This window comes from Tilletiaria anomala (assembly GCF_000711695.1).
Source record: "Tilletiaria anomala UBC 951 chromosome Unknown K437scaffold_6, whole genome shotgun sequence".
Lineage (NCBI taxonomy): Eukaryota > Fungi > Basidiomycota > Exobasidiomycetes > Georgefischeriales > Tilletiariaceae > Tilletiaria > Tilletiaria anomala.
Window position 1 is genome coordinate 13,387 of NW_013547016.1, and position 13,594 is coordinate 26,980.

Below are 13,594 nucleotides of genomic sequence, written 5' to 3' on the forward strand. Positions count from 1 at the left end.
TCCTATGATCCCGTCATCCCACGCTTTTGTTCAACTGCCCACATCGGATTCCTGCGCTGCTTCAATCGGGTTTACAGGTTCACACTCTTCGATCTAGCACGCTTTGCGGGTATCTCAGGCTGTCGCAAGGTTGTCGGCAGTGGCCTGTGCCGCGTGCTGTTTGCTGTGTGGATTGCGCAGTACCGTGCCGATCTGAGAGTTGTTGCTGGCGCCGTGCCGCATGCCGCGTGCCGCCGGGTCGCCGCAAGTCCGTTGGTGGAAAGTGCGGGTGGCCGCCTAAAATTCCAGCAAAATGTGACACCCTTTCGGAGCTAGCGAAAGGAATTTAGGAGCTTTTTGAGTTGATTCCCCGTAATGGTACTGTTATTCCATCAGGAGAGGGGACGCGTGAGAGCGCTAGCTCCGAGCGGCGCACCCGTTTTGTAAGTCCATCTTATTCTCGGCTGTCGGCATCATTGGCCTGCCTCTGGAATCTGGAGCTGCATCGGGATGGGAGTCTACCTGGAAACACACGCTGCAGTCTGGGTACTCGGATGGATTAGCCATGCCGGCTGCCGCATGACTGGAACCCCGCCCGTCAGCTCGCTTTTCAATCCCAAACTTGAACCAGTTCCTCCCCTAATCTGCATGACTAAAGATTGGGCCGCGACTCGTCGAGAAGGCTCAACTCGAGCGAAGAGGTTTCGGGAGGATTCTGGGGAACCAGGGCTGACACTGGACGACATGCGTTATTCATGAAGCGCGGTGTATCAAGAGAAACCAACCAATGAAAGAGATGCTCCAGAAAGGCGCCGGTGAAGAGGGTTAACATATCACATGCATCGTTTACCATTGTGCCAGTATAGATGTTTGACTTTGGGCCCCATCATTGTTCAGCATCCTACATTTCACCAAGTAATTATGTTTTTGACCACACTCTCTGTTCTCTCCCTTTCGTGACCTTCATGCTTATTACGACTTCACAGGTCAGTTCAGTCAACGGGCAACCAGGCTTCACGGTGACGATCGAAGGCGAATGGCAATTCTGGGCGCGCTGCGTTCCAGTTCTTTCGAACGATCGTTGTGAACGTCGCACATACCCTGTCCAGCATACCAGAAAGTTTCAAGGAAGCGCATACGCACCGCCTAAGACCCGCTTAACGACATCAACGGCGCACAGCTTATCTCTTGCGAGTAATGTTCGAAGCGTCCCTTGCAGTCACAGTCGTGGCAAGGTAGCAGCATCTACTTAACGCCTGAAGGTAAGGCCGTTTGCAATCCCGAAACACATCCTCTGAGTGTATGCTAATTCGATTTCCCCCTTTTAGCGAAATAGAAAGCTTGACGCTTCAGATGTGTCTTGCAGATGTGCTGTTCAAAGGGACATTGACGAGACATGAGGGCGAGCAATGCTCAAGGACGTGGGGGGAACGCGTCAAAGCAACGGGTAACAATGCAGCATCTGGATGAGCAATCTCTCGATAGTGACGGAGGCCATTTCAGCAGTTTTTTGCCACTCACGCATGCATACACACTCAGCGGCGCAACGGCCGTAGGGTGCAATGGGCCCAACGCAAACGGAGCGAAGCTGCGCCAAGAGCACCGTGCCCATACAGTCAGTAGCTCCGCGACGGGATCAAGTAGACGTACCTCGGAACCGCTGCCGACGATGCCACCTCACACACAAGTGAACTTCGCAGACACCTTAGAGGCTCCAGCTTACGCGTTGAGCACCTTGGCCTACAGCCCCACTGGTACCGCTTCCCCTCCAGTTCTAGCTGGCAGCAAAGGACTCCGGCGTTCATCCTTGCTTGGCAGTATCACAGCGCAGAGGAACAGCCGGGTTGGCCAGCAGACGCGCCTGCAAAGTGTGATCGACTTTGGTGCCGACCAGCTAGGCGGCGAGAGGTACGGCGAGAGCGTTTCGGGACTTCATGAACATGGTGAGCACGCAAGTCAATGGCATCGCCTCTCCGCCACGCAACCCGACATGCATTCAACCCAATCCCATAATCAGCATCATCGTCTTTGTCGGCGCTCACGGCGTTCACAAGATGCTGAGGACCTCGACTGCGGGCTGTACGAGGACTTCCACCACGTCTTGGATGTAGTCGATCCGGAAGTCGCAATGCGGCGCACGCTGATGGACATCCAGAATGAGATTTTTGCCCCGCCTTTCTCTCGCCTGCCGAGTATGGACAGCATCGGCATCGGGCTACCCACGCTGGCCTCGCTGAGTGCAATGTTTCCCACGCCTGCTTCTACCCCTTCTCCTGCAATCGGCACTTTCGGGGATAGGGAGTATGGTCGGCTTAGACAGTCGACGTCATTCAGCTCTCCAAGCTCTTCTGTCGACCTCGAAGCTCCTGGCTCTGCTGGACTTGGTACTTTCCCTCCGCCGCTGCCGAGGCCGCCTATCGCAGCTTCGATTCTCTTTAGCCGGCGTGTGGCACCTTCCCCTGACCAGCAATGGCAGCAGGCCGCGCCGATTACACCATCTTGCGCGCTGTCATTGGTGCGGACGCCGAGCAACATCACTGTGTCCGGTGTAAAGCGAAGCCCACAGCCCAAAGCTGAAACTTCCAAGAGGGCCGTAGGCGATGCCACGGCCTGCAAGCACGCAGACGACGAGGATGAGGCTGAGAGAGAGCAGCAGCGACTGGAAGAGCACATACGCCAGCTGCTGACATGCAAGGAGAAATTCAAGCACCGCCTCAAGGGCTTTTGGAACTACATTACGACGCCAATGGGCTTCTTCTTTCTCTGCTACGGTTTCGCCGTCTTCGTCTGGGGTGTCCTGATCTTTGCACTGATCGTCCGATGGTGGAACCCACGCCACCGACGCCACTGGATCGAGATCTGCGACCAGGTCCTCACGGCGCTCTTCACACTCATCGGTCTCGGCTTTGCACCTTTTCGAGCAGTCGACACATATCGCATGATCAATATCGTGCACTTGCACCGCAGGGCTTTGCGGCGAAGGTATGAGCTCGGTCTCCCGACGCTGGAGGACCCGAACGACTTGCCGCGCAGCGCGGCATTCCGGGCGCACGAATCCAAGCTGTGCCAAGAGCTTCCATTGGGTATATCGGTTTCGCATTGTGGCAACAACGTTGCAACACCCAACACAGCTTCCAAGAAACGCGTCTCGGTCCGCGCATCCAATATTTTGCACCTTCGCAAGAACCACGCTAACGGAGCAAAAGATCTCAGGTGTAATGAAGAGACGATCGGTAGTGAGGTGCAAGGTTTGTGTATTAAGATTGACGTCAATTCGGGCAAGATTAACGCAGTAGCGTCATATCTTACCGGCATTGCATCGACTCATGATGACACCTTGCACCGAAGTTCGCGGATCGTTGCGTCGCACACCTCAGCAGACGATGCCTCTCTGCTCTCCTTGAAAAATGAGATGAAGCTCGTGTACCATCAGCGCAAGTTCTATCATGCCCACCACTACTATCGTTTCAACGAGAGCATCACGCACCGCGCATTCAGCCTCAAATTAATGATTGCGATCGTCCTCATTCTCGATATACACTCGTGTTTGCAAGCTTGCCTGGGTGGTTTGACATGGGGTATTCGTGAGCCTCACGTCCATGTGTTCTCGTTCCTTGTGGCAAGACGTTGACATGGCCGTTTCTTCCCCTATCTCCCGAAATCCGCAGGTTATCAACACCGTCCTACGGCGCTCACCGCAAGCATTGTCACCGCTTCTCTGTCGTGCAGCGCGATTGGCGGCATCCTGATCTCCATCGGTAACTCTCGGACCAAGAAGAATGAAGTGGTCGAACGTCTCCTACACGAGGAACTGGAGGAGGAAGCGAGACGGAGAATGCGAAAAGACGGACTTCAGCTGCAGCACAAACTGCAGCAATGACTTGCACAGCTTCAGATGTAACATAAACATGTTCCAGACAGCGTTTCATCCAAAGTGCGAAAGTCTTCCTACGGTACAAGAAGTTCCTCTCGTGATCAACAACGACACCCATCCCAGCTCGAGTCTTTCCAGACGCAATCATCACTCGTCATCTCTTCAAATCGAATCTATTAATATGGCATCATGTCTCTGCAATGTTGCAATACCCGCACTCGTACAGATGTACAATAGACCTTGCTCATTGAGGCGTTCAGGAACACCTGCTGGTGGTTAGCAACTACTCGCCTCTGTGTACAAGTCTTCCATCTCCTGAAATGTCGACGAGATGCTTCTGTAGACCTCTGCTTCATCTATGCAAATAATACATTCCTTCCAGTTGCTATTCCTGTTTGTCATCTTGGTAATAAGCACCTCTGCGTCCGCCTCGCCTCGACGACTTCTCGCCCTCCGTTTTGGTGACCGACATCATGCGCTCGGTGCGTTTCATGTTCCTTCCAGCATGGCCTACAACACTCGCACGCCCTTTACGACCCGAATAGTACCCCGGTCCCTCGTAGAAGAGCGCCTCGACTGGCCTGTTCAGCTTCGGCCAGTCGACGTAATCGATGCCCCGGGATACCATGAACTGGACAGCAGCCATCGCGATGACGATCCACGCAGCGACAAAGTAAGTCATGGAGGTTGCTGCGAAAGTAACATGGCGTCAGTGCGAAACTTTTCTTCGATCCCGCGAGTCGCGCAACTCACCCGAATCTCGCGGCAAGAAAGTAGCGGAAAGAATCATGACGGCCGCGAAGAAGGCGACCCATGGCATAGACCGTACGACGACCGTCCGCTCATCGACAACGAGCTGCCCTAAATCAGCCTTCCAAGCGCCGGTGAAGAGATCGTAGGCGTCTTGTCTGCTACCATCGAAGAAGTTATTCTTGATGTAGCGCATCAAAGAGTTGAGGCCGTCTTGCAGCGCTCCCTCTTTGGATCGCTTGCCGGTGCGCGTAAAGTCCGTCTTGAGCGCCCCCGTGCCGGAGTACGCTTTCGAGATGACGTCCGCGTGGTCCGCCCAGACTGAAGCCGAGCACACAGAAAGTAAATCGCTCAATATGGGCTACCATGGTTGGGCATGCCTGCCGCAGGAACACGCGCGCCTTCAGCAGGACTCACCATTCCTGAAGAGGTGCCAGAATTCGGCGTGCTGTTCAATCCCTTCACCTTTCTGAACGATGCCAACTTCTGCCAGCTGCTCGTTGAGCACGGCGCGTGCAAATGTGCTCTGGACCACATTTGTCCTATCCAGGCAGTCCATGCAGTTAGTCCGCAGGACGGCCTTTTGCTGGCGGTTGGTGTTTGGAATCGAGCTGGATGCGTCTTGGTAAAAGTAGCTGTGAACGGGTATGCGGGTGGTTAAGCAAGGTGAGTAACCATTCCGTATTCCCAAAGGATCTAGATTGACGATGCACTTGAGTATTGAGTCTGCACCTGCACTCACTCATCGCTCTCGAGCCCTTGTTCGTTCATCCTCTGCACGAGCTCCATGACGCGTTCGAATTTCATGCCATTGCACTCGTGGTGGAAATCATAATAAGTGTAGTGTACTTGCGAATTGGCTAACTTCTTCACAAGTCGCTCGTATGCTTCCTTGACGGGTTTCTCGTAGCCGGACTGGTTGACCAGATTGGCGATGTAGACGTCGCCGTATAACGAGGTCTGCTCCGAAAAGTGCAGTTTGGCCGCTTCAAGCTGATAAAAAGTGAATGAAGAGCGGGGGCCGCGAATATTAAGAACTTGAAGCCGAGCAAAGTAAAGCGCACTTCGCAAAGGGACTTACAGTGCCATCCTTCTCCATCACGAGCAAGTCTGGCTTGTACCGGAGATTGTTCACCTCGGCCCAGAAGACGGGAACGCTTCCTCGCGTCTGGACATACGAAAGTCGAAGCTTCCCCTGCACTTTGGCGGGCCGAATGCTGCCATCTAAAGCTTGAGGGTCGAGCAGGGCGAACTGTTCGGTCTCATTAAAGTTGGAGACATGTCCATCTTCGTCGATACCCCTGCTAAAGTAGCGAGTGCCCGCACGGAACCGACTACGTCGCGCGATGAGGCCAAATATAAAGTCGCGCGCATTGATCGTGGCAGATTTGACTTCGAGGAAACCAAAGAGGCAGGGCTGGATGAAACTCGCGACACGCGCATCTGTCTCGGATAGCGAGATGAGGCGCTCCTGCAGGTGCCTGTTCCAGAAGAAGCGGTCGTCCGCGCGCTTCCACATCGGCAGGCCGTTCAGCTGCTCCGGCCCGCCAAGCTGCTCGGCCAGGCGCGTCTGGCGCTGCATGCTGCTCGTTAGGTCATAGGTGTAGGAAAAGTAGAAGGGGGCTGAGTACAGATGTGTCTTGAGAAGGTCCAGCAGCGTCTTTTCGACCGGGTTCCGCATGAGCAACGCCCGCTTGGCGTCAGCAGATATGGGCAGCACACGGAAATCTGTCGCAAGGAAGATGTCGGAGCCGAGGATCGAGCCGACCTTCTTGCGCGATGTAACGACAATCAGAAAGTCGGAGGTTTGAAGGGAGATGATACCAAGGATGGCTAGCAAGTCCAAGGTGGGCAGCGGGAGAGGTTGTTTCCCATGTTAATTGGCAGTTGCAGCTAGCGATCTTCAAGCTTCAATGGCTGCACTCACCGTGAGCCTCCATGACTTTGTCGCCCCGCCCTTCCTTTGTGGCTGCAAGGACAAGATGTCCGTGTCAACAGATTCGTTTCATCGCGAGATGATATGGGTGCCAGGGATTTGTGACGGCAGTCCAAATTCAATTTATTTGTCCACTCTGGAAGACAAAGAGTGGAGTGGCGCACAGCCTGCGCAAACGTCTGAACTGAATACTCACTGATTAGTCCGATGCCATTCTTTCGCCTATCAATCTTGAGCGAAGCGGCCTTGTCTGACCCCGGGCCCGTTGGCTCCAGAATGTATGCATCTAATCAATCACGGACAAGCAGCCGGTATTCGGTGGCACGAGTACGTTGAGCATATAAGAAACGATGCGAACGTCTGAAGGTCAGCTCCGCCGCGTCTGGCTCGTTCGATGTCAATTTACCTGAAGAGATGAACCTGTGGATGACAGATGCAAGTCGTCGATCAGGTCAAGCATGAAAGAAAGGGTGAAAGAGATTCAGCTCGGCGGCCATGACGCGTCTTGTCGTTGGCGAGTGGGTAGCTCTATGGAGTCATTTGAGACACCCACATCCGATAACCTTGGTACAGCAACATCTTTGTCTTTGCCCGTCTACGAGAGGTAGTGTGAGCCTCTTCTGCGCCTGATCCTCCTCCGTTTGGGGTCACCTGCTGCGGGTATCGTGGCCTGCACCTTGGTCTCCTTTCCAGTTCGAGCCTGTCTTGTGATCCTCGGAGAAACGTCTTCTAAAGGAGGAGCATGTGAACGGCTTTCGGAGAGGAGCGAACGAATGGAATCGCCCGCTGTCACGATATGTTTGATGAGCGCTGCTGACGTGATACGCTGCGGCCCTAATGCGGGGCTCCGTGCCAACCGGCCAAGTGCCCGAAGCCCAAATAAAGTAGGGTTGCAAAGCTCTTTTCAACCCTGCGACCAGGTGAGAACATCGCTTTCAGAACTCCATCCATTATCTACCGCCCCACTCGCAATGGACTCACGATCCACCGGCTATCAATTGTCAAGACCTGTAGCAGATCAGATCGCTAGTCAACATGCTGCACCTCTTTCATACACGGTACTGACCTAGGTCATCCTCTAACTTTGCCTTGTGGAGACACACACACAGGACCAAGGGGGTTCTTTCTCGCCACAGAAGCAAGGAATGCGGGATTGATTTTGTGATCACCTGTTGATATCGCCGAAACGCATTGCATTGATCAGGAGTCAGAAGCGCTCGCTGCGGGAATACAACTAGTCAAACATCTCTTCGGGGAAAGGCTTCGCAACGGACTCATTTTCCACCGTCGCCTCTGCTGCCCGTGTCCCCTCGTCTGACAGGGTACGTAGTACAGGGGGAAAGTGCAAGCAAGATGCCTACAGAGAGATCCGTTCGGGCGGAGGATGGCGCAACCATCTGGTACGAGGTCCACGCCCCTGCGAATCTCAACAACGCATGCAATGTACCTTTGGTGCTAGTGAGCTCTTCTTTCAAGTTTAACGCGTGAACATGTCTCACTGACCCAATGATCGACTTCCCGGTTTCGGCTCAACCAACACTTCGATCACGCTCGCAATTTGCAGATCATGGGCATGGCGGGCATTGGTCGCGATTTTTACCCGCTCGCGCAATTGCTTGCGCGGACGCGCGAAGTAATCATAGTCGACAACCGCGGCATCGGCAACTCTAAATTTCCAGATGACTGGGATGGCAACTTAACGTTACAACGAATGGCCCTAGACGTACTCTGCGTCGTGCGGGACCTGGGAAAGACAGCAGTGGATATGCTTGGCTGGAGTGCGTATCTAGGCCATGAGACACTTCTAATCCTCAGTGGCATGTGATATGCTAATGGCGAGCATGCTCATCTCTTGCGACCCTTACAGGCATGGGCGGCTTCATCGTCCAGATTTTGCTCACATCGCCAGAGGCACGCACCGACTCAGACGGCAAGCGAGAAATCCGAGGCGTCAAAATTCGCAAGGCAATCCTCGCCGCCACCGCTGCCAAGCGACCGCACGTTAACTTCGACCCTAAAGCTCTGGCTGCAGCGTAAGTTTGTTCAAATGTGGCCCTTATACTCGCAATTCTGACCCGCGTAATGGTATCTTCCGCTCGTAGCGCGTGGGCTATCAAAGACGAGGACGAACGTATCCGAAAAATCAAAAATGAATTCTTCAAGTTGCAGTACTATCCAGAGTGGATTGAAGCTAGTGAGACAAACCGAAACATCATTCAGCATCGCATTGACATGGATCTAAAAGTCGAGTGAGTTCTCCCGCTCTTGGGTACAGCTCTTCGGAGAGATTCATGTGGGGGTGCTTATATACTTTGCTCTGCTATCCTGTCTTGGCGCCTGTCCCCACGCAGCCGTCCAGCCGAAGTCATCGGTCTGCAGATAGCAGCGTGCGCAAGGCTGGATATGCGTCCTCTACTCTCGTCCATCCCCGCCTCGCTGCCTATCTTGCTGATCCATGGCGAGCGCGACTGTGTCATCACATATGCAGAAACGCGAGACTTGGAACAAGGCATCCAGCATGCTGAGTGGCTCGACCACCCTGAACTCGGGCGGCTTTACGGGCACTGGTTCTTCGATTTCGGGAAAGATGGCGCAGATGGATGGGCCAAAGCGATCGTGGGGTGGTTGGATGGCGAGAAGGCCAAGCTATGAGACCTGCACGAGTCCCATCTGCTCTGCTCTGCAGAATTACCATCTATGGTGACAATGCCATGCGGGGCATATTCCCATGCAAGATATTAAATTTAGAAGAGTTAGTTAAGTGTACTATTTGGAGATTCTTGCCCCCATACAGCCCTCTACATTTTAGCCTGATATGAATTATCGATCTTTGTGTGAGTTCCGATGCTCGTCTTGACCAGTCGCTTTGCATCCTTCCCCGGACCGTCTTTTGTCCAGATCTCGCAAGTCATCAAGCTGACCGTCTTACCGACGGCCACAACCTGCGTCTCGATGTCGATCCATGATCCTAGTGGTGCCGGGGCTAGGTATTGGATGTTGATGGATTGGGAAACGCCCAGTAATGACCATGGGTCGCCGAATACACCGGATGTGTGAAAATAGAGACCTATCGACGTGATGTTGTCTAATAGAGACGCTGCACAGCCGCCTGTAGCATCAGCAAAATAACACGTACATTAGCTGCTCTAGAGTCTCATTCCTCACTCCGCCTCATGTATTCACGTACCATGCAAGTTCCCCAGCTGATTACAGTGCTTCTCCTTGATTTGCATCTCGACTACAATCTGGGACTGCTTGTTGTTGTTGCTGCGTTCGGCGTGAACCAGCTTGACCGTCTCGACATCGAGCGTAGATGGATTAAACTGCCCTGAGCCCGGCGAGCACATGGCCTCGAGCATCTCTTGAATATGCTGCTTGGCCGCATCAAAGGGTTGTGGTGATGGAGGCGGCATTTTGTCACTGGTGCGAGAAAACGAGACGGAACCCCAGGAGGCCTTGGTACAGAGTCGAAGGTGCTACCTTCAGGAACCAGGCGGTAAGAGGCAGTGGGACGATAAAAGTAGAGGGTTACGAAGATCACTTCACCTTTCCCTAGGGCGTGTTTGGTAGATAGCGACACTTCTCAATACTCGGTTGCGTGGCCCGGGGTCCGAGAGTTCATTTCGCGCGAACCTTCTGCACTCCTGTCTCGTCACCAATCTGGAAAGGCAACCGAAAATCTAGGTCGGCGGTATACACTAACACATACTTATGGACCTTAGATTCTGTGTGCAGTCAGCAGTGTGTACAGTAAAGCGATAGACAGTTCGAGAGGCCGACCAGCCGAACCATATCCTTGTATAGTGAGAGATTCAGACCCTCCCCCCCCGGCAAGCACCAAAGGCCGGAAGACCGAAGTCGATAAGCTGTCACGTGATCTTCTGGCTTATGACTACTCCCCCTTTGCAGTTGTGCGGTGCATTGTGCTCCTGTTGGCTGTCGCAGACCGTTGCTCCCGCAGATGTACAATAATTGTGAAGCCATGACTATCGTGCGGGTAGAATATAAAATCACTCATGTTCGAGCAACGCCCGCGGGAGGTAGCGCTGACGAATCCGGTCCGAAGTGGAGGCAATATTATCATCGAACAAATGGAGTGGAAGACTGGTAAGCTCGAATACATGAAGGTGATGGCGGAGGACGTTCGCACCGATGCGGTCCCCGACATGCTCACCAATCTCATTATTGGCTGCGCAGCTTGCGAAGTGACGGGCATTGGAAGAGTGCAATCGTCATCATTGCATAGCACCCAAACGGTGCCATAGCAGTCAGAAGGTACTAGTGCCCATCGGGCGTCGGCATCTGTCACATTTGGTCGAACGACTAGGTGTCAAAAACTACGCACTTCGGCATTGAAGCAGCTTCACATATCCGACCCTCCCAGTTTGCCACCTGTTCGATCACAGTATCGCCACCCCTTCAGAGCACCTCGGAAGGGGTACCTTCACCGCGGCAGCCCACGCTTGTTGCTCGAATATCGGTTGATTATACATGATGGTCGTGCGGTTGCAAGTGCTTACGCTTACGTCTGCACGAGCAACCGATGGAGGCACTTCCCAGGCAGACGGCAGTGCGTAAATGGGCTGCGGATTTCGGAATAACTCTCTACTATCTCGATTTCACTACCTCATTTTCATATTGGGGGGGGGGGGGGACGATGACCATGATCACGAAACGCCTACAGGGTTCAAAATTCAATTCTCACTGTGGACTACTCTACTACTCTTTAAGATTTGTTAGCTACGCAGCGCGAATCCAACATAGCACACTCGAGTATTCACTGTATTATATATATTTTACTCTTCCCACACCTGCCTTTGACTTCTGTGTGTCACGTAGTTCTGAAGCTGTTGAAGGCCCAACTGCTAATTAGCTGTTAGCACCTCACAAGCGAGACGTAGCCCGCACCGCGTCGCTTGCGTCTACTTCGGCGCCTTTTTGGTCCGGCGCGGCAACGGCCAGGCCCTGGTCCACAAGCTCCTTGCGCTGCTCGGAGCGGGCGTAGATGGCATACTGATGTATGTGGGTACCGTCGGGGGTGATGCCGAGCTTCCGCACGACAAGCCATGCTGGAACTGTTTCAAGCGAGAGCGAGACGGTTTCTGAGAACAGAACTCTGAAGGAAACAACTGGAACTTGACGACTCACTGATCGCAATCACCCAGAGGCCCATGTTGATGCCTGCAACAGCGTCGAGTCGCAGTGAAGTCGAGTTGATGCCGTACGATACGGCCTGGCCCGCAGACTCTACGCCACGGATAATGGCAGTGAGTCGGATGATGTCCTCCGGGTCATCCGAGCATCCACTGACGATGAAGTATGCCAGCTCGTAGCAGGTGTTGAATCCGATCTGAAGCATGAGGTAGACGCCGAATCCACGTCCCCAGTCGCTGCTGCTGTCTGACCAGTCAAAAGTCGGCTTTTCGGGGCGATTGTGGAAGTTGTTCATGACAACAATTGCGTAAATCCAATACGCGCCTTGCAGGCCGTACACAAGCATGTAAGCGATTTTGGCGCGTTGGTTGATGGTCAACCGCCGGAAGTCGAGAAATGCACCCAGCAGGCAGTTGGCGATGATCGCCAATATGGCAGCAAGGAAAGAGCCGAGAGCGCGCGATCGGACGGAAAAGTAGGTCGCGTTGAATGTCCCAGTCACAGCTTCGCTGAATGTGCCGGACCAGATGAGTGGTAGTAGCAGCAGAATCTTAGGTCGGAACAGGCACTTGACGAGCTCAGTAATCTGCGAGGTGGGTGAGCCTGTGACCCTAAAGAGTGAGGGGAGAACAGCGCATTCAAAGTAAAGCAAGTCAGCATTGGATCACGAGACCAAGCAAAGATGATAGTCCATCAACGCACTCGAGAAAGACGGGCGAACCATCGGTGCGCTGAACCTTGTGCGGCGGGCTGAGAAGCAGTGCGGCAAATGGTGCCAGGGCTTGGAGAATGACAAAGACAAGGTACGTCTGAACGCTGACACTGCCAGCATTGGCATTGTTCGCATTTAAACCGAGGTTGATTGCGCCCTGCCCATTGTGGTGAGATGCCAACGTTAGTCGAGAGCGAGAGCGTCTCATTAGGTATGGAAGGGACACACTCACCCCTAGAACCTGTCCGAGCACCCGATACGCCAGCCAATAGCTGAGGTAGCGTCCCTGGTTCTTCCTCTCCGGGTACGCAAGGATAACCGCGCCCTCTGTGCTCCAAAACACGCCGGCGCTGATTCCGCAGCATGCAGCTCCAAAAACAATGAGCCACGTTACTTTGTACGCGCTATTAAGGTAGAGACCTGCTGCGTAGACAGAGTAGCCTGCGCCGCCAAATGCTAACGCATAGCGTATGCCGATCAGTCGCACGAGTGCTGGCTGAAGAAGGCAAGTGACAACCATGAGACAGAAAGTCAATGAGTTCGCTGCATTGACGAGCGATGTGCTCTGGCTACCTCCCGCGCCTGGCAATGTGCACGTTGATAATCAGTCTTTGTTTCTCTTGCTGTGGGCTCAGGGCTTACGCGGCTTGGACGTACCTAGCAAAGACAGCCCGCCCCATAATCCAGGGGCCAGAAAGCTGCAGATTCCCAGCACGGTCGCTTGAAAGAAGGTCGAGCGATAAAAAACAGGCTTCTTTGGTGACAAGCTGCCAGATGGCGCGCTTGAGACGGCATCCTTTGTATGCTCATCCTGCCTGTGCGAGGTGGAGCTTGAAGCATAATTGTCCGTCATTTCCCGGAAAATGCAGGCTGGTGACCTCGTTGTGAAGGCGAAATAGATGAGTCGCCGACTGCCAGTGATGGAAGGGGAACACTAAGGGGTCGATGTACCACTCTCGCACAGGGTCACTCCTTTTAAACTTTCCGGTCAGATAAAAGGAGATGCGAAGTTCGAGTCGTGTCGTGTCGATTCTAAGATAAAGACTTCACGAGAGAAGTGAATGCGCAATCAAATAAATCAGCGTGAGAATTCGACGGTATGAGCCACCGAGGCAAACTCGGCAGTCGGGATGATGGTTCCAACAGCCGAGCAGTTGGACGAGTGTCGCAGTACTTCCCGTATATGTAC

At 53.6% G+C, this 13,594-nt stretch overlaps 5 protein-coding genes across 5 annotated transcripts; 2 read left to right on the forward strand and 3 right to left on the reverse strand.

Moving 5' to 3' along the window:
- Positions 1 to 1,648: 1,648 nt before the first annotated feature.
- On the forward strand, positions 1,649 to 3,859 carry K437DRAFT_261010 (uncharacterized protein; the record flags this gene model as incomplete). Its single annotated transcript, XM_013390160.1, has 3 exons — positions 1,649 to 1,922; positions 2,034 to 3,563; positions 3,648 to 3,859. 3 exons carry the CDS (start codon positions 1,649 to 1,651, stop codon positions 3,857 to 3,859), a joined length of 2,016 nt encoding a protein of 671 aa, XP_013245614.1.
- Positions 3,860 to 4,238: 379 nt separating this feature from the next.
- Positions 4,239 to 6,543, reverse strand: K437DRAFT_266233 (putative SAC1-recessive suppressor of secretory defect; the record flags this gene model as incomplete). The annotated part of the gene is made up of 6 exons (XM_013390161.1): positions 4,239 to 4,543; positions 4,607 to 4,924; positions 5,021 to 5,238; positions 5,346 to 5,596; positions 5,685 to 6,436; positions 6,531 to 6,543. 6 exons carry the CDS (start codon positions 6,541 to 6,543, stop codon positions 4,239 to 4,241), a joined length of 1,857 nt encoding a protein of 618 aa, XP_013245615.1.
- A 996-nt stretch (positions 6,544 to 7,539) lies between these two features.
- K437DRAFT_272085 (alpha/beta-hydrolase) lies at positions 7,540 to 9,575 on the forward strand. Its single transcript, XM_013390162.1, has 5 exons — positions 7,540 to 7,997; positions 8,104 to 8,317; positions 8,407 to 8,572; positions 8,642 to 8,788; positions 8,891 to 9,575. The coding sequence occupies exons 1-5, from the start codon at positions 7,893 to 7,895 to the stop codon at positions 9,189 to 9,191; spliced, it is 933 nt and encodes a 310-aa protein (XP_013245616.1). The 5' UTR covers positions 7,540 to 7,892; the 3' UTR covers positions 9,192 to 9,575.
- On the reverse strand, positions 9,338 to 9,886 carry K437DRAFT_219982 (Thioesterase/thiol ester dehydrase-isomerase; the record flags this gene model as incomplete). Its single annotated transcript, XM_013390163.1, has 2 exons — positions 9,338 to 9,648; positions 9,727 to 9,886. 2 exons carry the CDS (start codon positions 9,884 to 9,886, stop codon positions 9,338 to 9,340), a joined length of 471 nt encoding a protein of 156 aa, XP_013245617.1.
- A 1,531-nt stretch (positions 9,887 to 11,417) lies between these two features.
- Positions 11,418 to 13,373, reverse strand: K437DRAFT_148006 (uncharacterized protein). The gene is made up of 5 exons (XM_013390164.1): positions 13,063 to 13,373; positions 12,638 to 12,987; positions 12,396 to 12,562; positions 11,688 to 12,304; positions 11,418 to 11,614 (listed from the first exon to the last, which is right to left on the reverse strand). The coding sequence occupies exons 1-5, from the start codon at positions 13,256 to 13,258 to the stop codon at positions 11,424 to 11,426; spliced, it is 1,521 nt and encodes a 506-aa protein (XP_013245618.1). The 5' UTR covers positions 13,259 to 13,373; the 3' UTR covers positions 11,418 to 11,423.
- Positions 13,374 to 13,594: the final 221 nt, after the last annotated feature.

Excerpts from the sequence above, each read along its gene's own strand:
- K437DRAFT_272085 (XM_013390162.1), top strand. The coding sequence starts at position 7,893 with ATGCCTACAGAGAGATCCGTTCGGGCGGAGGATGGCGCAACCATCTGG. Across the intron at positions 8,318-8,406 it reads AGTGGATATGCTTGGCTGGA|GCATGGGCGGCTTCATCGTC; the intron begins GTGCGTATCTAG and ends CGACCCTTACAG. Across the intron at positions 8,573-8,641 it reads CCTAAAGCTCTGGCTGCAGC|CGCGTGGGCTATCAAAGACG; the intron begins GTAAGTTTGTTC and ends TTCCGCTCGTAG.
- K437DRAFT_148006 (XM_013390164.1), bottom strand. The coding sequence starts at position 13,258 with ATGACGGACAATTATGCTTCAAGCTCCACCTCGCACAGGCAGGATGAG. Across the intron at positions 12,563-12,637 it reads TGCTCGGACAGGTTCTAGGG|GGCGCAATCAACCTCGGTTT; the intron begins GTGAGTGTGTCC and ends CACAATGGGCAG. Across the intron at positions 11,615-11,687 it reads CCTCTGGGTGATTGCGATCA|TTCCAGCATGGCTTGTCGTG; the intron begins GTGAGTCGTCAA and ends CGCTTGAAACAG.